The sequence below is a fragment of the Apteryx mantelli genome, chromosome 14, assembly GCF_036417845.1.
Source record: "Apteryx mantelli isolate bAptMan1 chromosome 14, bAptMan1.hap1, whole genome shotgun sequence".
In the NCBI taxonomy this organism is placed as follows: Eukaryota; Metazoa; Chordata; class Aves; order Apterygiformes; family Apterygidae; genus Apteryx; species Apteryx mantelli.
Genome location: NC_089991.1, coordinates 10,812,949 through 10,836,097, shown reverse-complemented (window position 1 = coordinate 10,836,097; position 23,149 = coordinate 10,812,949). Strand labels below are relative to the sequence as shown.

The 23,149-nt window shown below is 39.7% G+C and overlaps 1 protein-coding gene across 4 annotated transcripts in view; it reads right to left on the bottom strand.

The window, feature by feature from the left end:
- The window catches only part of CLINT1 (clathrin interactor 1), a 54,520-nt gene extending 39,152 nt beyond the window's left edge, over nt 1-15,368 (bottom strand). The window contains exons 1-2 of one of the 4 annotated variants that reach the window (XM_067304795.1): nt 15,222-15,257; nt 9,522-9,652 (exon numbers count right to left, since the gene is read on the bottom strand). Coding sequence is in view for 1 of the 4 variants with exons in the window: in XM_067304794.1 (XP_067160895.1) it covers nt 15,222-15,262 (41 nt within the window). In the remaining 3 variants the exon portion in view is untranslated. Of the gene's footprint in view, nt 1-8,493; nt 8,517-9,521; nt 9,653-15,221 lie in introns of those variants that run through there. The other 3 variants (XM_067304794.1, XM_067304796.1, XM_067304797.1) reach the window with 3 other exon arrangements.
- Between the last annotated feature and the right edge of the window lie 7,781 nt (nt 15,369-23,149).

Genomic DNA, 23,149 nt, shown 5'->3' with positions numbered 1-23,149 from the left:
AACCCACAAAACAAGAAAACTCCACACCACACACCCCAAAAGCCAAAACAGAGACACACACCCCCCGCAAACTGCTCAGAGTTCCTGATTTCAGGCCTTTTACCTGAAAATAATTTAATTTAAGGGAATTAGAGCTGACTGATCTCACTACAGAGAAACTGATCAGCTTCTCTTCTCAGAACTGGTTGCTCAGTCTGCTGCTTACGCATTCAGCTTCTAGCTGTGAAAGAACTGTGCCATGGATTAGAGTGCTACATTAACTGCTGTTCTCCCTAGCTGAAATACATCTAGGGGCAATGTTTCCTTTCACAGTCAGTACCAACATCCAATCCAGAAAAGACCGTTACACTTGCCAAACAATTTTAGAATGATGTGGTCTTTAAGTAAGACTGCATTGAGTATATCTGGATCTGAGAGCCTTATTTCTTGACTCTACTCCACACAGCCATAAAAAGGAACACAACCAAGACCCTTGGAGATGCTGAAACACAAAAGAATATTTCACCTTTCCTAGAAAGGAAGCTAAAGCTTTTCCTGCACCTCACCTTGGTAACAAGTGAGAACAAGAAAGTCTGCAGCTTAAAAATAACAGCAAAAATAAGACCTCAGAGTCTCCCAATGAGTATTTTATACTCATTTAACAAAAGCATGGCTGCACAAAGGCAAATCAAACCTGTTCAGTATCCTAATCTCTGACAGTGTCAGAAGATGCCTAAAGAGTATTTAAAAAAATAGAGCAAATATGCAGTGATAATTTTGCAGCATATGCAGCCAGCCTCTAACAGTTTACAGCTAGGGGAGAATTCATGGAGTTTTTCTGCTCCGTCTTCACCTTTTTCCAGTGCTGCTTCAGGGGCTAGTGGCCCCAGAGGTTCTTTGGCACACTTCCTGCTCCCGGTTCGTTACGAACTGGGTGGCAAGCCTTTTGCAAATTGGTCCTCAAACTCGTGCACCTGCCTCTCATTTGTGATTTTACATGCAAAGTGCTGAGTCTGCAATCATTTCCATTTTTCTCAACTGGACATCACTGCTGCTTTCTGAAAGACTTGCTCTGGCTTTTAATTATTTCCTTAATCTTGCTCTTTAGCAATGCTATTTCTTTTTCATCAGTCTCTTTGAAAAGTGTTAGCAGCTTTGCTATGAGCCACCAACATATTTTCATAATCTCCACGTCACTGCAAATATTCCATGATTTTGAATGCCTTTTTTTAGAGGTTTTTTTTTAAACAACATTCCTCATTTTTCTGAAATGAAGTCTTGAAACAACACAAACTTTTTTTATTCTGTTACTCATGAAAAAACTTTTAATCTAAATGTGTTATGTTCACTATTACAGAGTGGCTCTGATGGTAATAATATGAACCAGAACCAATGTACTGCTCAGGATCAAGTCAAGTCTTACTACTTTTGTCTTTTTGACTGTTTGATGAAGCAATCACTGATCATCTAAATATTTAGTCTCAATGTAACGCACTGATGCGATGTTGTTTAACCTACGCGGGGTAAACGAAGTCACTCACTGCTATTGTGTTTCCTGCCCACACTGCCTCTCTGCTAACCACACTGGGTGGGAGGATATCAAGTGATACAGTCCCTCTTCCTATTCTCTCTCTACCCCCAAACCTTTAGTCCTGAATTTTCAGTTCATAGAAACCCTTACTTAGTCACAGTTTGCTTGTTAATTTGGTTAACAGCAAAGCTTGCTGTTTCTCTCTTCAGCCTTGCCTGTATTATTTTGTACCTGGCATATAATAAGAGTCCCACAAACCAGATTGTCATAGCAGACCTATTCAAAATTTTCTGAAAAGAAAGTATTTAAGTTTACCCACCTTATCCTTCAATCTTCTAAAATTTCTGTAGAAACACACACACAGTTTAGATTTTCTATCTGCACCTGCTTAAATGGTATCCTCTAACTGCTCCTTACTTGACTCCTTACAGTTTCCCCCTCTTACCCTTCACTGGAGGATTCAGTTTTTGCAACTTGACACCACAAGGGTGTCTCAAGAGGATCAGAGGTTATAATGACCAACAGTTTGGTTCCATTTTGGCTTCAATACAACTCCTTCTTCCTGTACAAGCTCCCTCATTCCACAGATCCTGATACATTTGAACCCCTCCTGCTTACATCATTTTCTCAAGCACATATTAAGGCAATTTTTCCCCCATTCGATCCTGCACACATCATTAGCGTTATTTCTGAGACTGCTATTTCTGCTTAAGTTCTTGTCTTCATTCTCCTGCCTAAGAGCTCAAGAACCTCACTCCTACACTTGCCAATGACACTGCTACTCACACAGACTGCAAACAGTAGCTTCTCTCCAACATTTCCTAAAAGCCTATCCAACTACATTGTAGAGTCTGTCATCTTCCTGCTCAACAGGCAAGCTGTTATTCTAGGTCTTTTTTGGCATATAAATAATGCATTTGTGACTATAACTATATTGTTCACATCTACAGCACACCCAGGATCTTTAACCCTGAGTCCCAGCCCCAAGATAAGTTTTTGTTGTAGACACCTTTTACAATAGGCCCAACAGAATTATTTCTTTCTTTACAAGCTTGAGGCCTTCCTCCCATGAAATTATGTCAGTTGGCATCTCCTGATCAAGTAAATTTGGTATAATCTTGATAAAGTTACGCAGACCACCAGCTCTGGCAATCAGCAGTTTCCGCACTATTTCTTCTATAACTTATTACACAGGGTAAGCATGTAACTATGCAATGGTAAGTTCAGCAAGTACCTAAGCTGATCTGACAGCATCAGAAAACTCAGTTCAGCAGCATGCTCACAGACTTGGAAGTTCCATGGACAGATTATGACACAAGCCACCAAAAACGTACTTTTTCAGTTACGTCAATAGAGATACAACACTGACACTTATGCATGGACACAGTTGGGAAGATGGGTTATAACAGTAAGGAAGACTTTCAAATCTTAGTGATGGCATTCATATGAAAGGAAAGAAAAAGGACTATTTCTCTGATTATTTAGGAGTGTGATTCTTTTCAGTCAAATCACAATAGTTCAATTAATATAAAAATTATAGATGAAGCTCAAGGCACATGAAACAATAATGAAATATTATAGAAGCGTTGCCAATGTACTTTGTCATTCCCAGTGTCAGTCATCCACTGGCAGAAACACTGAAATGTTTTTTCCTAACAACTGAGTTTTAAGAAATACAGATCTGTTATCTTCTCATTTGACTTTACTCTAACATATTCTAGCTGATCTTTATTTTAGTATGTTCTGTAAAGACAGCCCTTAAGATTCTTGGAAGAGTTGAGGGAGGTTTTATTATTTACTCTGACTTTTAGGATTATTATTGGGATTGGTGTTTTAGTACAATTTGCCACTTGTGTAAAGACACAAGATTTCAGGTTCTTCTTTAAAGAATTACAAAATAGGACTTTAGGACCACACCACAATAATTTCTACAAGAAACAAAAGAAAACCTACATCAGGAAAGCAAACATCATTGCTCCAGGCATGTATTGGGGAAAAAAAACACTCATACCCAATTTAAATATATTCAAATATAGTCACTAGTAATGACACAACTACTTAGTTTTCAGCTTATTATATTGCAGTCACTAAATTAACCAAAAAAGTGGTTAATAAAAATCTAATCTTTTCCTGTTTCAAACTGTTCATCCTTTAATGAACCTGAATACTACAATGCTGCTTTCCTGCTACAAGTATATCTAATTAAGCATAAAAAACTCACCATAATCCTAAAATACCTATTTTCCTTTGTCATTAAATTTTCCATGAGGGCAGGTCGCAACCTAGAAATCCTTCTATTATTGTACTAAGCAGCTGGACAAAGTAACTTTACCTATAAAAAAACACTGGCCCATAGTTAATGGCTGAGTGTCATCTGCAGTAAATCACAGGGAAGCAACGGGCACAAGCAGTAAGAACACACCATTCCAAGTAAGTGAAGCACCAAGACATCAGCATTATGATATTAATATTCAGTATTTTATTAAAATTTTTAGATTAATGCCTCACATTAAATAAAAAGGGTAGCTTGGCAAACCTGCAAAGTTCACAAAAAAATGTATTTTTTACTCAAATCTAACACTTCTGTGGATAGCGTCTGGCAAATCACATACAAAATAACTTTCAAAATGCCAAGCAATGTTTATTTGTGAACGATAACGATGTTTTCTCTCCTTTCATAGGTATTGTTTGTTAAACTGGTTCCTCCAGGAGATCAAGTAACTCTTCTGTCCTAAAAGGTAACAAGAGCCGTTTCCTTTTCTTGGGAGCCCCAGTTTCCAGTTTCCACCCACATACAGATGATAACTTCAAATTAAACAATGAATTTACAAAAAAACATTTTCAGTATGATTCAACACAGAAACGATTATTTTTCACTGATTAATGGTAAGATTACTAGATCTTTACAGTCTAATGTCTGTAACTATAGAAGTAAATTACAGTTATTTTGTACATAACAAAAAACTGAAGGTGGCAGTTTAAAGGCTAAGAGAATCCGCTTTCCATTTAGAATTCTATCAACACTAAGTTTTCAAGTTGTTTCAGGCAATTCAGTAATCTCTTTGGTGATGCAAAGATAAACTGCCATGTTTTAAGTTAACTCACTTAGACACTAAACACCTTTGAACAGAAAGCTTTTTTCCACCTCTTTTTCCAAGATCATAGGGAAGAATAATTAAAAAAAAATCATCATCATAAGGAGGAATTATTAAAGATAACAGCAATCATTAAGAAATCAACTCTATTAACAGAAATAAGATATCAAGAATGAAACTGACTTTTCAGAGATAGGCATCCACCCACATCAACTCCAATAAAGTTACTGAAGCTTATCAAAAGCTTTTTTTTCCTCTTTTCTTTAAATTCAAAATGGATTTAGAGAAACCCTCAGCTAAATGGTCTGATGGAACACAGAACACAGCTTCCAATAATCACATAGAGAATTTTATATTTGATAAACAAATACATATCTCATGAGAGGAAACACCGAATATCTACTGTATATACATAAGATGCTTCTAGATAGCTGGGGGGGGAGGGAGGGAAGAACCACCAACAAAAGCATATTATTGTTATGAATTGGGATGGAGCAGAGAAAAAAACAACATACTTCTTAACTCCCAATGGGTCTCATTATTATTACAACAGATTAAAAAAACTCATGCAGGTCAGTCTCATTAAACAAGTTGGATATACATTAATATTTCTAATTGTATCCCAAATGAGCCAGTTAATATCTATTAAGCATGCAGTCAGTATTTAACTGGTTAGGATGATATGACACTATTTAAATGAAGGGAAGGGGGAGTATGACAGTTTTCATGCAATTTCCTTAAAACACACAAACATGCACTAGAGATGCTGGTGTTGTCACATTAGTTTGATTTTTATTTGCAAACCAACCACACCCAGAAAGATTTAATCTATTTAAAATTAATACTCCACATAGAATACCACTTTCACCACTCTGTAACTGAAATATATGCTCCCAGTATTTCTAATATAATTAGCTACTCTGCACCCTGCAGAGTAACTGCAGTTCTGCATAGCTGTTGCACTCTGAGACTATTTTCAATCTGAAAGATTTAAAGTAGGACGATGCCAGACACAATTATGTACTTCAATTTATATCTTTTCTCACAAATTAGGGACTTGAGAGTGAAACCAGGATGTACAGCTTTGAACACACAACAACGATATGAACATGGGAAGGTTAGCTCATGAGCCTGAAGTAGAGCGATATACCAGAGAGGAACAATTAAAAAAAAATTAAATTTAGAGCTTAAATTTGTGATTTTTTTTTAGAGCAGTTTTGCATGTAACAAACCATTAATGGCACAGTTTCAAAACTGACTTAAAGCTATCGAAAACTGCACCATCATCAAAAAATGGTCCCAGCCCATCTTCCTATCTTATCCCCTATCAGCACAAGCACTTGCAGGCCCATAAGCAGCTGCTTATGCAGCACTGTGCTGATCCATTTGTAAACTAACCCTACAAAATAAAAGGATGGTTTTTTTAGCTGTATCAGCAAGCTAGCACAAGCAAATACTGAACTACTCAACAGAAGCACAAGAAAGGCAATAACATTGAATGGTCATGTATGAAAGTGGGACAGTCTTTTTCAGTGGCAGAATAATCTTAGAACTCCTTCACCCGCTTGTGAAACCACATCCTAAGGATGTAGTTCAGGCGCTAAACCTGTCCCTGCCCTCCCTTGCCCTCAGTCACTTATTCTTACCCAAATACCATTCCTTCCTTTATGCCAGTACAAATATTTGCGTGACCATGGAATCAACTATACCAGGGAACTGATCCAGCCGAGGACTAAATTGGCAAAAACAACTGGTTAGTCTGAGGGAGATATTCTCTGATCAAGCAGAAAGTATGCTAGTGCCAGCCAAAGGGAGGCAGTGGAAATTCACGGCCTGTGGCAGAAGGAAGACTGAGAAATCTCTTTCAGCATCAGCCTACGCTTACATTGACTGTGAAACCCGTAACCTAAGATTTCATAGCTCAGACTGTGTTTTCATATTTGCAACAGTGTTGCTGAGGCAGTCTGAGACTTCAGGGCAACCAAGAGGGGAGACTCAGACATATGTTCTTATGTCCTCCAGTTATGCCAGCTTCAGCAGTCTCTCTCCTCTCCCACCTTGACGCTGTTCCCTCAGTTGCACCATGTGCAGCTGCATGGTAAACCAGACCTGGGAACTGATCTGACTTAGAAACAAAAAACCTTCTGAAATCCTTCTGGGATGTTCCTCTAACCAGTTCACTGCATGGCAACCCAGATTGCCATACTTCATAGCAAAAGATGCAGGAATAAATAAATAATGAATATTTAATCTAATATCATTATCAAAAAAAAAACACTCAAAGAACCACAGCCTAAACAGCTTTCTGGAAACAGTGAGCTAACAGCTTTTTAATAGTTTCATACAACCCTATCTTCACAAACTCTTGCATCTTAAAAATATACATACACAGGCTAGAATTGGATCTCACTTTTCAGAGAGGCAAAATAGAGGGACTGTTTCTTCAAGAAAGAGTTATGCCGTTCTCTTTAGAAAGACTACAGAGCATCCTTAATCCTTAAAATAAAACTTCTGCTATACTGCAGCTGTTTATTCCTAATGGAGTGGGTAAATAAAGCTCATGCTCCAAGCTGAAGACCACAACAGCTATCAATCTTTGTCTATAACTGGGTCTGTACTTGACCTATGCCAGGAAGATGAGGCACACTACAAGGAGCTGGATAAAAATCAATTGAAAAACTGAATACATTATTCACTCAGTACATTTGCTACTAATTTAGTCTTTTTCTTGCCCTGTATTAGTTTTGCATTATGAATAAAAAAAATAGTGAAGTAAGCATGTAAACAAAAAGAGTCTGTAAAGCAGTGAACTTTAAACAGAGATTTATTCTATGTACATCTTTGTTTTAGAAAAAAAAGCAACTAAAGGGAGTAGTTGCCCTACTTTTTCCAAAGTCACTCATTTAAGTCAAGGATTCTCAAGATTTTTTAATACTGTCTTAATATTAGCTCAGAACACACACTAGTAGATTGGAAGTTGAGGTTTTACATCAACACTCAAGCAAAGTATTTGGAACATTTTAAAAAATAACCAGTTTCTTTAAGTATGTTATAGAAGTCACAGCGTTTCCCAGCTTGAAATGGAACTTCTTGTATTACGGTTTGTGGACAAACTGTGTCCCAAACTTAAGTCGTCCAAAATGAAGCATACAACTTTTCTAAGGAACATCACATTGTATATTCTAAACCTACCACCATACAAGGCATAAAGCTTCATTCATTCTCCAATATCTAGTATTTCTGTTCTTACAAAAGCTAAGCACTTTCACATAAATACAGAAATTTAGTTAAAACTTTAAATGGAGGCATAAGTGAAATTCAAGAATCAGATTATAATGTCAAAGATTACATTTTATGACCACCACTGTAATGCTTGCAGTTGCATCATTAAATAGGCAACTCTGATGAGAGAAGACAGTGGTGTATTTCACAATGCTTTGGAAGTAATTATATCTGGGGTAAGAAATAATCTAGTATTTTCTAGTACACCATAACTGGCAACACAACCAAGAGAAACTAGCAGAAATCTGTGAGTTGAGCCCTTTAACCCTTCTGACCACAACTGCACACAGTGGTGTAGGCACGGCCCTTATCTTTGACCAACTTCACTTACTTATCAAGCAGAAGTCTAGCTTTATTTCTGGCAAGGTGATGCAAAACTTCAAAATATTTCTAAAATACTTCAAATACATAAACATTCTAAGATACACATCATTTAGTTCCCCTGAAAATGCATGTGACCAATGCCTTAAATAGCATTATGTAACTCATACTAACTATTGTTACTTTCTATAGCATGTAAAAGGGAACAATCATTTGAAAGAGCTCAAACAAAAGCACCACTTCAAGGAGTGCACTGATGAAGCCTGTATACTTGGTCACAATTACCTTATGCAAATTCTTGATATATACTTCAGCTTGTTGTATTTGCTTACTTTGATTATGCTGCTGGTGGAATATTCAAACAGGAGAATGGTGTATCTATGTACATGAGATAACAGAGCATAATGATTTCAAAGATACTTATCACTGATACTAAATTACATGGTCTAAAAACTACAATTATTTTTATTCCTTCTTAAAGAAATTGTTAGAGTAACTCTTTTCAAAAGTTTTTAAATGAAGCAGGAACACCCTAAGGAATAAGGGCTACGGCAGTGGCTTGGTAGATACAGCTATACGCTACTGCAGAACCAAATGATATGTTCAAATAGTCTTCCTTTGCATTCCCAAGAGTATTGCTTCTCTCAGACTGCCTGATAACTGAGCAGAGGACAAGTCCTTATAGGACTGGAGATAATAATGATGACCTTGCTCGTAATAATGATACAAAATGCTGTTGTTAGAGCAGTTATCAGCAGGACATCTCTTAAGCAGCAATAGGAGGATAACTCATGCAGTGAGGGTTAACTGTCCCTTACATAAAATGATGAAAGTGCTTATTGCTCTGAAGATCTTGCTTATGCAAACCAAAATAAATCTTTAATATAAAGAAAGCTAAATGATCCTGCAACAGGAGCAAGTGAGTTTACAGTAAGGTCAGATAGCAACGGACTAGTATTAGACAGTTATTTACCCTTTTGCTGGATACACCATATGAGAGATCATTTACCATAATACCTGTTATTACTAAGCCGAACCATATGATACTTTTGGTCCCTGGACCAAAAGAAAATTGCTGGTAAACAAGTACAATTACAAGCACGTTGAAAAAAAAGAAGGAAGGAGCTGGGCAAGACGATTTAAAATTCCCAGCCGAGTGATAAGTAGGATCCCACTTACATATTGGTCAAACATAAGCACACTACAGGCAGTAAGCAACTGAAAGTTAAGTGTAAGCCACATAATTGTAGGGTAAATTACTGGTATGCATTTACTATTATTAATAAATACAATGCAGACATAACATGAGCTACCAGTCAGCAGCATGAGTCCGGGAGCCAGCAAATCCAGAGTCTTAATCGTCACCAACTCTTGTAACTTGGTTCACTTGACAATTTTCTTTTTTCACATCTGTGAAGTAGGGGTAATCCAGAAACTTCTACTCCTGAGCAAAAGTGCAAGGATTAGCTTGCTTGCTATGCTTTAGGCAACAACTAGAATCTGCAATAACTATCCAAAGCAGTAATTCACACAATATTTTGCCAAGAATTCACCCTTCTCTTTACAGTGCTTCTAATGGCATGAGCTAAGGAAAACGTACTCTCTTGACTAAAAGAACTTCTTTTAGCCTGCTGTATTGGAGTTGATGATAGCAGCTTCAATCCTTCATTTTCACTTACATTAAAATAACTCCTCCTTGCATAGACATAATATCAGAACAATTGACAGAAGATCCTATTGCCCGACTTAAAAAAAACAGATTCTCAAGGGTAATAAATGCTTCCAGCATTTAATGTGTGTATAAACATTACAATCAGTTCTAACCTGAGAAAAGACACCTTGCTATCCATTTCAAGATAGCTTAAAATATGTAATATTTGGGCAATCCATCACCTGGCAAAATGTAGGAAAACATAGCTCTGTAACACAAACCCCACTCTACCTTATGCAGGAGTACAAATACTCAGGCACTAGAAAGGTGTGGTCAAGAGCAGTATCAGCAAAGCAGTTAGGACATAGCTATAGGGACAAATTAACCCTAACCATACTTAATTGGAAGGGGATAGGTAAAAACAGTAGGGTGGCTGTCGTGTTCTTAACTCTGGCAAGAAATTCACAGGCTCTCTTCGGTACATGTCTGAGAAGCTCCAAAACTCAGCTACAACTATTTCACTCACCTAAACTAATTCAAACGAGCATCTGGATTACAGTCCTTTATACACGCTCATCTGTCACCTTGACCAAATTTTTAATTAGGCTATTTCTTTGTTCTTCTATGTGTGGAAGGTGCTTAGAATAAGATCTCTCATACTCTAGGTCACAAAAGCTAAGTATGGTAATGAAATTTTAAAGAAAGCGGCTGTAAAGTCATCACCTTGTGACACAAGCAATAATCTAATCTCCATGAGTCTAAAGGTTAAGTTTTTCCCTCCACCTTACTTACTGCATGTCCTACATATCTGTGACAGAAACTAGTTAGCCAAAACATTAAGTTATGACAACATCTTTTACTGACAGAGGAATTATTTCTAAGAGAATTCCAAACAGCTTTGCTAACTATGTATGCACAAACACTGTCTTCTACTTTCAGCATAAGAACACTGCGCTAGGTTAACAGTGTACAGAAACATTGCGATAGTAGTTCGTTCAGGAAAATAAACTAAGAATCACAGCAGGTTCTGCTTTGAGGAAAAGGGAATTCAACAAAGCCAAGGAGAGATGTGATTGCCTATAGTTTGAACCTGGCAAGAAGGCCAAGTTAGTACCTTCATGCTGCAGCTAAGCTAAAAGTTATTTTAACAGGGTTTCTTAATATTTCTTGTTTTCCTCTTCAAAAGTTACTCTTTCTTTAGAAAAACATCCCTAAAAATTCTACATAGAATACAAAGCACTACGTACTTGTCTAACAAGATTAAAGAAGGAAGTTTCCAAGTTGCACAATATTCTAGATTTCTGTATCGAGGGCTCCAGAACTAGATCTCAGGGACTACAAAACCTTCTGCCAACATAGCTATTATCACACAAGAGGGATATACCTGGTTGGGGCCTTCGCTGTTTGACATTCAAAACACAGATGCACCTATATCAACCAAAACATGACATTTCTGTCACAAACTGTTTGTACACCAGAAATGCATTCCCAAGGTTGCAGAACTCAGGACTGGCCAGCTTGCAACTCTTAAGCCTCACACAAGCTGCTCAAATACAAGGCTTACCCTCAGGCTGCATCACAGCAGCAGGGCTGTTTAGGAGCAGGGATGGATGGCTAGGTAACCTGAACCCCCTGCTGCAGGAGGTAGCAGAATGTCCAGGACTTCTAGGACCATTGTTACCTGGCCACCAAGAGACAAAGCTGCAAAACTCATCCTGCAAAAGCAGTGGGATCACTGGACAGCAGTGTTTCCCACCTGCAAAACTCTTAGAGCTCACATTCCCACCAGCTATCTGAAGTATGTGGCACACTGTCATATGAAGAGTTTGGTATGCAGCTCATGAGATCAGAAAAGCGCTGCGCAGGAGGTGGCCAATTTAAGCGACACTGGCTATGCATTTCTGCGGCTGACCTAACCTAAGTCTATGGCAACACAGAATTTAACAAAAAGTCTACTACACTACTTCAGCAGTGACTGAAAACTACCACCTGACTCACCATCTCTGCATCGCACAACACCCTACATTTTTCTTGAGCCATCAGAAACCTCTGCCATTCAAACAGAATTTACTGTTACAGCCTGTACAAGTTCATCACAGAGGGCTGCATTTATATAGTTCACTTCCCAATTCTGTTTTGATCTAGTGGGCAAAAAAGAATCTATACAAGTGAATGTTTAAAAAAAAAAAGAAGAAGAAAGAAGAAGAAGAAAGGAAAGCTCTCTTCTAAAGTTAATTTATTCACATAATAAAATAACATGAAATACAGAATTTATTCCTGAAGAAATGAGAAAATTTAGATCTCTATCCCCTAAACTACAAGCTAGCCAGACAGAAACTCAGTCTAATTCCACACAAGAAGAATGCTTGTGCACTTTGCAGTACCTGGGAAGAATGAGGGCAGAAGAAGTTTTTGACATTTGTTTAGAAACCAGAAGAATAAAGTTTAGGAAAAAACAGTTCTTACTAGGTACAGACAAGCTGTATTAGTCATTTGTTTTAAGTCCCAAACTACTTCACAATATCCAATTAGAAGAGAGATATTACTGTTCAATTGTACCTAATTCTAATCAAGGCACTTTAAAACTGAAAAGGAGGGAGGAGTTATATTATCAACTATTGAACAGCAAGGTTAAAAAGAAGGAGAACAAGACAGATCACAGTATCTTGTCACATCGTAGAACAGTCTAAACCTAATACTCTAACATGTAGTCTTTCTAAATTTCAAACAGAAAAGGGCTATGATTTTCTATTACAAATAACTACATCTTATGAAGAAAAGGATGCTGACCTATACTTTGAATTTCTAGGAAATGCTACAATAAAAGTAATAGTGGTAATTCTAGTGTGGGAGAATTGGGAAGCAGAACTGACCTACTAAACTTGATTGCTCAGTTTCTATCAAACTGAAGAAAGCATGAATACTGAAAACTTCAAGTAATATCAACTACAAACCTGAATTTTTATTTCATAGTTTGCAGTTATTTCTTAACATTTTTAGGTTCTAAAACTCTAAAGATTTTAATAGCTTACTTACTGTTTCTGCTTCTTAATAAAATACATATTTGTTCAAATAGCCCACAGACATTAAGAAAGTTTAATAGTGACTTAATCATATCATGGCTTTCTGAACTTTTACACACTGAAGAATCTGAGAATTGTTTAATACAGGTTCTCCAATTTGACACATCTCTGATCTAACCAAGCTGTCAGCCACCTAAAAGCCCAAGTAATGGTAAACTGAAAACAGATGAGCAAGCTGAAGTACTATGATAAGCATCAGCTGAATACAGAGCCAAGATGTAGAGCTAACACCACCACCACCTCCCCTCCCCCAAACTATCAAAGTTTGAAATGTAAGGTTATTTGCATTTTCAAAACCACTATTTAATCATATTCCTTTTTTTAAGGAAAGAAAGAGACATTCTTATTAAAGTTCAACATGTCCCTGCCACAGCATCTGCAGTTATTTAAGAGGAGAATAACAGTGCATAGCCTCTTCTACAGAGAATTTTGTACCTCGTGGCCTTAAGACAGAAGACATTATGACAGATCTGTACCAAACACAAGGGGACTATTGATTTTGATGCCTCTAAATGCTATTTACTCTGCAGGCTTTTTTTTTTTTTTTTTTAACTATACAGTCCACTTCCCTTGGATAATGTTATTCTCTGAAACTGAAGACTGTTCAAAAGCATTTTTCCATCATTTGAAATTACTCACTTCTTGTGCTTGATTTAAAAATTGAAAGCCTTTTCCAATACAGATTTTGATGCACTGTTTGACTTAATAGCTTATGAAATATCTTTAAAAGTAAATATTTTAAATATAGTGATAGGGTGCAGCGATATTATATCAATCATTAATACTAACCAAATAAAATTACACAAGCAAAACTTAGAAGAGCTTGCTTTCCCTGAAAATGTCCTTTTAGACCCTGGAATTCAAGACAGGCCTGGGATCTGGTTGTCCTATTATATATAACTTGTAACATTATTAAAGCTACCATCCTACTTAGGAAAAGGCTGACTTTTTCTGTAAGAAGCTGTTAACAATAAAAAGGTAAACAACTGCCTCGGGAGAAGTCTTACTCACAGTGGTTTTTAAATGTCATCTCTGACTCCTGGCCTAGAAAAATCTCAGTTAGGTATACAGCATCACAAGCAAAAGAAACACTTGACTATCATGAATAAGTTACCATTTCCCTTCAGTTTGTTGCCTTTAAACTAACCTTTTATATAAAGGTTTAAATATTGTTTGGGGAAACTGAAGTAAAAGTTCAAAATGGAACCTCAATTTTGAAAGACTCATCTTGACTTCCAAGGCTCAGCACAACTATTAGATCACGTAATCTGATCTGGTACATACTCATCTACATAACTTCAGCCAGTTATTCCTCTAAAAAGTCCGCAAACTCTGGGAAAAGTGGTCCGAATTTGCCACTAAAGATTATTTAAGGGGGCAAAACATTTTCTTTTCTCCACCATATCAAAATCTTCTCATGCCTTAAATTAAAAGGTGGCAGAGAAACAAAACAATAATGTCATGTTCTCACAAAGCAACACCATAACCACGACTATTACCACCACTGTCGAGTTTACAGTGGGAGGAGGTTCTACTCAAGGAAATAAGCTTGCAAACACCCGAGCTATTTAAACGTTTAAGGGTTGGGATAGAGTATTTCACTCCTCTACCACGCTCCACCTCTAAGAGGCCCAAGGGTAGTGAGTCAATGACGGTTGCAGCAGGGACCTGTCCTTAGGGAGGAGGAAAAAAACTCAGAGAGAATGTGGTGACTTTGGAAGCACTCTGAAAACTGACTGCTGTACAGGTGGTTCCCGACTCCCCTTCTTCTCTCTAGTGCGATATTCCTGCTTCTTCCTAAGGAGCCTTGTGGCCATGACAGGAGCCGATGCAGCCGATTTTAAGGGCTCATGTCCCAAAACGGGCACACGCCCACCGGGACCCTGCCAGGGAAGGGGGTGCCCAGAAGAAGCAGCGCAGCTTGCCAAGACCTGGCAGGGCCCAGGGGAGCCGGAGAGAGAAGGGAACGCCGCCAGCCACAGGGGGAAGGCCACAGACCACCCGGAGGGCAGGCGCTGGCTGTCAGGGGGGCCAAAGCCGCGCCGGGTGGGCGGGCAGGGGCCGCGCGGGACAGTCACCCCGGCGAGGGGGGCAGGGGCCGGGGCGGAGCGGCGCGAGGAAGAGGGATCAGCCGGGCGCCGAGGGGGCGCGAGGCGGCCGCCTCGGCGGGGGAGGGCAGCGGCCATGTTGCGGGGGGAGCGCGGGCCCCGCCGAGGGGGCTCGAGCCGCCCCGGCCCCCCGCCCAGCCCTCCCGCCCGCCCGCGCCCCGCCGTACTCACGCCTTGTCCACCAGCTCCCGCACTTTCCACATGTTGAGCATGGCGCTGACCGCGCGGAGACCTCCCCGGCCTCGCTGCCCTCCGCCGGCCCCAAGAGGCCCCGCTCACCGCGCTCCGGGCAGCCGCCGCCTCTGCCAACCGAGGGACGCGGCGCCACTCCCGGAAATGGAGGGCCGCCTGCCGCGCGGCCTGATGGGATGTGTAGTTTCCCGGCCGGCCGGGCGGGGAGGCCGGGCTGGCCTCGCAAAGCCTGCTGGGAGCCGAACGCCAGTCGGGCGCGGAGCCTGCTGGGAAGTTTAGTCCCCAGTGAAGAGCGCGGGCTCTCGGCGGAAGGCCTTCTGGGAGTCGTAGTCCTGCGGCCGCCCGGCCTAGCCCGGTCGCTCGGGCCCACTAAACACTGCTCCGCCCTGCGGTGGGACCGAGGTTTCTGCCCTCCGCGGCCTGGGCCTGGGCCTGGGCCGCAGCCCGGCCCGGCCTGCCGTCGCCCTGCAGCCCTGTCCAACGCCGGGTTAACGTCTGGACTCACAGCCAACAGAGACACCAGAGGGAGAGCGGTCTAACCAAATAGCTGGTTAAACCACAAAACACAGACATAAAAATCACGTCTGACTAGAATACGGTTTTATACCTCGCTTTTATTACGAGGAATTCATTTAAGAGTAAAATTCTGTCTCGATGACTTCTTGTTTGCTGATCGCGATGTGCCCGCGGCCTTCCGTGAGCGCCGGGTGGACGCCACGCACCCTCGCGCAGGCCTGCGCGGGCAGGGCTGGCAGCGGCACAGCAGGGCGAGGCGTGCGGAGGGCGGTGCGGCCCGCCTGGGCATAACGTGCGGGAGCCTCGCCTCCGCTGCCAAAGAAAGATCAAGTCAATTGAGAGAAAGCCAAAGAAGAATCGTATGCATTAAAGCTGCCTCAGGAGAATAGTAACTGTTTTAACATACTTGTCAACAAGTGTTGCAATACCATCTTCAAATGTTGCTTGCTTATGCAGGGTATTGAACAGGAATCACAGCTCCCTGGATATAATGAAAACAGTGAAGCCAGGGAAGTGATTTTATAATCAAGATTGTCAGACAGTTTCATTATACATTTAGTTTTGTTATCTATCTATCTATCAACTTGTTTTCAGCATGAATTTTGAATGACTAGTCCTGAGGGATTTTTTTCTCAGAAGAGATGAAAGTCAGTCCGCTATCTCTTTGCAAGTTAAAGGACATGAACAGAGTGCCTGGATATTATGGTTAGTCCATAATATATCCTTGATGTGTATTTCTTGCTTGTGTGGTAGGAAAATTACACTACTACAGTTATACTTGTCAGCGTACTACCCAGAGCAAATTGTAAGGGAGAGTTGTAATGTCATGCCTGTGTTTCATTTTAAGAAAATTACAGAAAACACAAATGAGTGTATTTTGCCTAAAGATAACATATATCTGTAAACTTTTACCTTACATTTTAATTATCTTTTAAAAGCAGGCACAACAGCATTTGAAAGATCAGCTGTAACTTCACTTAGTGGTTAAATTACAGTGAATATACTTCTGAAAATTGTTCTTTGAACTAATCAGGAAAAGGTGCAAAAGCAAACAGCCAGTCACCTGCCCACTTTCTGACATCCTGTTATATCTTTTTATGTAGGTACTTCCATGGTTTCTTCCAAACATGTAAGAAGTGGTGAGTGTGGATGGATCGTTCCCCAGGTATAGCTTTCCCATTTTTAATTTTCTGTGATTTCCAGTTTTCTGTGGCTCAGGAATTTGGTGCCAGAGTATTGGTGCTAAAGCTTTATGTTTAAGAGCACGTGATGGACTTTGGTTTTATGAATTTAACTGATTGCTTTTTGAACCCATTTATATTTTTAACTTACACAACATTTTGTGGCAATGAATTCTACAATATAGAGTTGTGTGAAAAAATGCTTTCCTTCAATTTTCTGCTTAATAGTATTGCTAGTTCAAGTATTATGAGAATTAGTGGATAATAATTCCCCATTGCTCATTTTCTTGCCAACTGTGAATTTTTAGGATAGATCTTATGATATTAGCTACTATGCTGTTTTCTTCACTGTGTCTCTGTGACTGTTACTCTTATTATACCTAGTCTTCCCTTGTGTGGAAGTTGTGCCATATATTTAACCATACAATTTCAGTTCTACTGTATCTTTTTTGAAACTGAAGAGGGGGAACTAATACTACATGCTGTGTTCAAGATATAGATCACCCTAATAATATTTTCTGTTTTGTTGTCAGTTCCCCTCATAAGGGCTCTTAACACTGTTTGCCTTTTTGAATGCTACTGAACACCAAGCTGGTATTTTAATCTGCAACACAACATCTATGGTGGCTGTTTGTGGCTGTTGTAATTTTGTGTTTAACTGAACTCAGCGCCAGTTTTGCTGTGCTCACTGTCCTCTCTGCCATGTGCCTTTCCATCATGGACTAGGAGTGAGGAGATCCTTAATTTCATATGGTAACACCTGGCAAAGCAAGCAGGGTGAGGACCTTTGCTCTTTGTTATCTGCCCTTCTTTTTTTTGTGAATAAACTGAGGACATTGGTCTTCAGGAGTAGGAGAGAGGAAGAGGAGTTAAGTATCACAATTGGAGCTAGCAAAAAAGTAAAGTTTCTGACTTGCTCTTATTTTGAAATTTGGCTTCAGTCCATATTGGATCAAAATCAAATTTCTAAATATATTTCTGATGATCTGCAAGTTCCCCAGATTCTGCTGTGGGGCGATGAAATTGATGTTCTTGTCAGTGATGGTTTCCTTGAGCAGCTGCAGGCAGCTCCCCGAGTCCTGAGTGCTGGAACAAAGCTGCCATGAATTGGCAGGTCTGATGGGCTGCAAGAGGCAGTTTCCAGGGTCCAGACTCTGGCCACGCTTGGCAGGTGCACATGCCCCAGAGCCAAATCCACCCCTTCCCCTTCCTTTCTTCCCATCATGGTTAACATTTGGAATGAAACAGTTGGAGGTCAGTGAACCCTCAGAGTTTGATTGATTTGTTTGTTTGTTTGTTTGTTTTACAAATCTTTCTTTCCATCAGAAAAAAATTAAGAACTGCTCTAATTATACACTTCAGAAAAAGGGAATGAGTAGGGAAACAGTATTTTAGTATTTAGATTTAGTGGGGAGAGAGTATTTTAGGCATAGCAGAGTAACAGTATACGCAAAAGAAAGACAGAAAATAAAGCTGGAATTTAAAAGCAGTTAAGATGAAGGTGTGGGTCTTTTAAGCATTACTAGCTATGTCTGGATGCAGTAATGGGGCAAGGAGAGACGAATGGCATTTATTGTCAATTTTAGGGTATAGTAAAAAGCAGGTCTTTATGTAAGATTGAATGCAACATGACTGACAGTAATTTTGCCATCCCCATTCTGTCAGCTACTGATAAAGTGCATGAGCATATGTATAATTTCTGAATGATGTGAAAACACTTTCTGGTGCATAAGTAGTTGCTTTAAAGAAAGATTTGATCCGTGTAGGTAGAGGATAATGCAGTTTCAAAGCAATGCAATATTCAGCATAACAGGTAGTAGCTGTAACATATATCATGTAGAGGAACTGTATTTTATTATAATTTGAGCCATCAATTACAGGAGAAGCTGTTAGAGAAATTGAACTAATTTGAACACTGCAATAGAGTTTGCACCTGGATATTCCAGAAGTTAATATGGGCCATTTGGTGCACAAAAAGTCTTGCACATTCCAAATGCCTGGAGAGCAATATTGTTGTTAATCTCAACCATATTAATGCACAGCAGAGATATATCCAAGTCAGTGATTAATTTACAATTAAAATAAAAAAAAAAAACAGAAGTGCCAAGAGAAAACACATTAGGGTCAGGGAACGGAGGCAGTGGCAGAGACTGAGACAAACTTTTAACTTAAAGCAGTATTTGTTTTCATGATTTCATCAAGCTCCACTTTTACCCACTTACAGAGCTGAAATCTGAATTTCCTAAAATATATATTTTTTAAGAATTGGTAGCACAGAAGAAACATTGAAATAATTCTCTCTATTTGTAGACTGGTTAGTGCCCCAGGCTTTTCTAAACAATCACAGCTCTCCAAATCCCAATCTCTGTCTTTCTTTAATATATGCCATACATGCAGACTTATACACATACATTGTTATAAATGGAAGGTCTCTAGATGGGCTGTTTTGGAAACTGTCTCCCTGCTCTGTCACAGAATGTTCTGCTTCTGGTAAATAAAAGTGACAAAACCCTCTAGTCACTTCCATGGTCCTCAGTCTGCTTGCAGAGCTTCTACTGCTCATCACCTGAGCTCATTTCGCACTCCCTTAGCTCAAGGAGAGAGGCTTGGGGTGCAAGCAGTAACAGGGGATGTGAATGCTCCATGTGATAAGTACGGGGAGAATAAAAAGGAGAATCTGGTAGTGATGTATGCTGTTCCAGCTATATCCCTCCTAACACTGGCCTTTTCAGCCCTAGTCTGAGGTGGTACCTCCTTTTACTAACAGCACTTTCATGCCCAGGACATGTCTGGCTCATTATAAAGGAATGTTCTAGGCAGCAAACTTCTTCAAAGTTTTCTAAGTGAAAATTATCCTATTTTAAACTTCAGAGCCAAGACTGCAACTGCCACCATATTATGCTTGCAAAAGACTGGAAGTGCAGTGCAGAGGTGGCGATTTGTCTCAGAGGCTGGGAGGGCAACTCTGCCACTCAGACAGCCAACATAACACTAGCAGTTTTTTGCAAGAAGTTCCCACAGGGAGACTGCATTGAATATTAACCTCAGTCTGCATTCAGCCCTAGTGCTGTCCTCTTTTCTAGCCTGAAGAAATGAAGGCTGATTCCATACTGTGGACATGGGGATTTTACTCTGCCCATCTCCTCACAATCTTTTGAAACAGTCCAACCATTTCAGCTAGATTAGGCAAGGATGGTAACTTCTCAAAATGAATTACAAATTTATGCAAAATTCTTACAGGCTTCTTGAGAATAGGTGACAGAATAGGAGAGACTTTATTATTACTGCTCCTGAAAGACAAATGCAACTTGAGCTTAGCCCTTAAGCATCTGAGGTCAAGGCTGTCTTCTCTGGGTTCCCTGGTGTCCAGTAAGCAGTAAACTCTGGCTTTCCTGTGCCTAGGGCATTCACGATGTTGCTCTTTGTTGTGGATTCCCTGATGTCTAGGAAGGGGTGAACTCCTGCTGCCAAAATATTATTATTTAATTATTAAACCAATCAGCTGTGAGACATGTCTCCAGGGAAGCAGGCTTCATTAGTTCCACTTTTGACGGAGTTACTTGGGGGTTTTTTTGTTTTTCCCGCACTAGCAATTGGCTGTGTGTGCGTGGTTCCAAATTAAGATGAAAATGTGGAGTTTGGGGATTGCCAGCTCTTGGCTGATATTAGATGTTCTGAGCTTTCCTTCATGCTGATGAAGTGGCATTATCCAATACTTGGGGAGGCTTTGGAAATACATTTTTGAAAGTGTGTTCCCACTGTTGGAAGTGCAAAATATGGGGAAAAACCTTCTGGCTGTTGTCACAACTATTTCTTTCATGCCCCTTGACATCTCCATTACTTGGCTGTGGTACTTTACAAGGGGAATTTAGGAGTTTGTTTTCGAGAAGTGGTTTTCAGAATATAATATGCTTCCCTAAGATGAATCACCCATGATCCTCCTCCTTACAGCAATTCATCTCCAGATTCCTCAGTCTTTTTCTTTAGCTTCAGTATATTCTAAGAATCTAGAGCCTGGATCATTGCTGCTATTTGCTGCTATGCAGCTCTTCCAGGAAGTTCTTTTGTCCACTGACAAAAATCCAGCTCTTACTAGCATTTGAACTGCACAGAGGGAGGAAGAAAGGACAGGCTGCTGTCTGCTTTTTGTAACACTCAGCCCTTGACAGGTTTGTCTCGGTTAGGAGTCTGCATTTCAAGTTTCAAAATTCCTGTGACAGTGGCCAGGGTTAGAAAACTGGAGGCAGAACAGGGCTGAACCAGAAGCACATGCCAGACTAGTGAGGTCAGAATTCCTGGGTATGGCTGCAGCCAGTAAATGTTCCATTTGTTAAATTGTCTGTTTGAGTCTAGTCCAAGTCACTCAGCTTTGTGCTAGATCCCAAGCCAGAACGGTCTTATTTGCCTCATTTCCTACAGACGCAAAGCTTATGAGATGTTGCCATCTATGTGTTTGTGTCTCTCAGTCCCCTTGTAATTACTGTTGGGCTCATTGGCCAATTTCAACCAAATTTGGTTAGATAGAGGGGTAGCAGCCTTAAGGATATGCAGTTATATGTTCTGTGAAAATACACAGCTGTATAGAGAAGGAGACCGCATGAATATCCCTCTCCTGGGAATGGCTGAAGTGGGAGTTCAATTAGACAGCAATGAATCCACTTGAGAAAGCACTGTTAGGAATGTTGCAGCTTCTGAGGGAGTTTGTGCGTTCTTAAGCACAGGAGAATCCAACCACAAGACACAACACTACAGGAGAACAGATTTCCTTCGTTCAGCTGCTCACTGAAGGCCTTGATTCCCTTAGGTCTGGCTATTGTCCTGTATAATAACCAGTATCACAAATATCTTAAATGCCCCATCAGATAAAGCCCTATTAGTGCTTTCCATCAGCTGTGGACAACCAGAGGACAGAGTTAAATTCACATTTCCCCTTAACACTACTAAATAGCCCCTAAACTGGTAAAAGAAATGGCAAATCAGTATCATCTTTAAGCTGTGCTCTAGAGCAATTAATGTTTCATAAGCTATTAAAGCGTGGTCCATGAAACCACTGCAACTTTTTCCCTTGAAGGTCATGCATACACATTGTCATGGATGCAAGCTAACAAACAAACAAAATAGGAAGAAATAAAAATAATATTTGAATGGCCAACAATTATTCTCATTCTTATTTAGCTGAAAATGAATACTGCCATGGTAACACTTCACAAGATGGTTTTTGAATTCCTTTTTCAGAATGATTAGCTGGACTTGAATTGAAACACACTAATGGAAATATTCCCACAGCCTGACAGGTTGGGAATCTCCAGGCTGTACTTATCCAGGCAGTTTTAGTCAGAGAAACTAGCTTTCTATCCCAAAGTGGGAGAAAGGATGCTTTAAAATGCCTTTTTTTTTTTTTTTACCCTCCACAGTTTTCAATTAAATCATGTTCCAAAGAAAAGAAAAGAATGAAGGAAAGTGCTGCTGATTTTTGTACATGCAAAGAAAAAAAAGAAAAAAGAAAAAAAAAAAAAGAAAAGAAACAAGTTGTTTAGCGAGTTTCTTTTCTCTCTGTCAGATAACATAGTCATTTATATTAATCACCAGGAAAACTGCAAATCCAAGTCCTGGAACAAAGGGTTCCCACCCGAGTAACTTCCCTCTGAGAGAGGCAATGGTGCTTCAGTAACTTTTCCTTTCATGCTTCCCTCATCTTTCTTCTTTTCTATTTCAGTTGCTTGGAATATGGTTCTTCTGGTTTATGTTGTTTACAGAAGTAAGGCTTTAAAAGCTGATGTTGACTATTAGTATTTTACAAAAGCAAACCACAAGAACCATACCAACAAAAAAAACTACTGAAGTGAACACAAATGTTTTAATGAATTAAAAGAAACCTTGAAAGAGCAAAATCTATCTCAGAGGTGAAACTGATGAGGCCACGTTTGTTGTCCAAGCTGGAAGGAATGTCAGGTAAGAAAAAGTAGCATAAATTAATAGTATGTATTTCAAGCATTTTCTACAAGAACCAGACTTGATCCACTGGGACTTAAGTGCACATTTTCTTGAAGGGATGAATAACCTTTTAACACTGTCACTTAGTACACATTTCCTTTCTCAGAATTATTTGGTAATGGCCACCATCAGGTAAAAAACAGTGAACTAAATGGACTGATAATCTCCAGTTCCTAAGTTCTTCAGGGAGGTACATTCAATATTGAATTTGTTGTG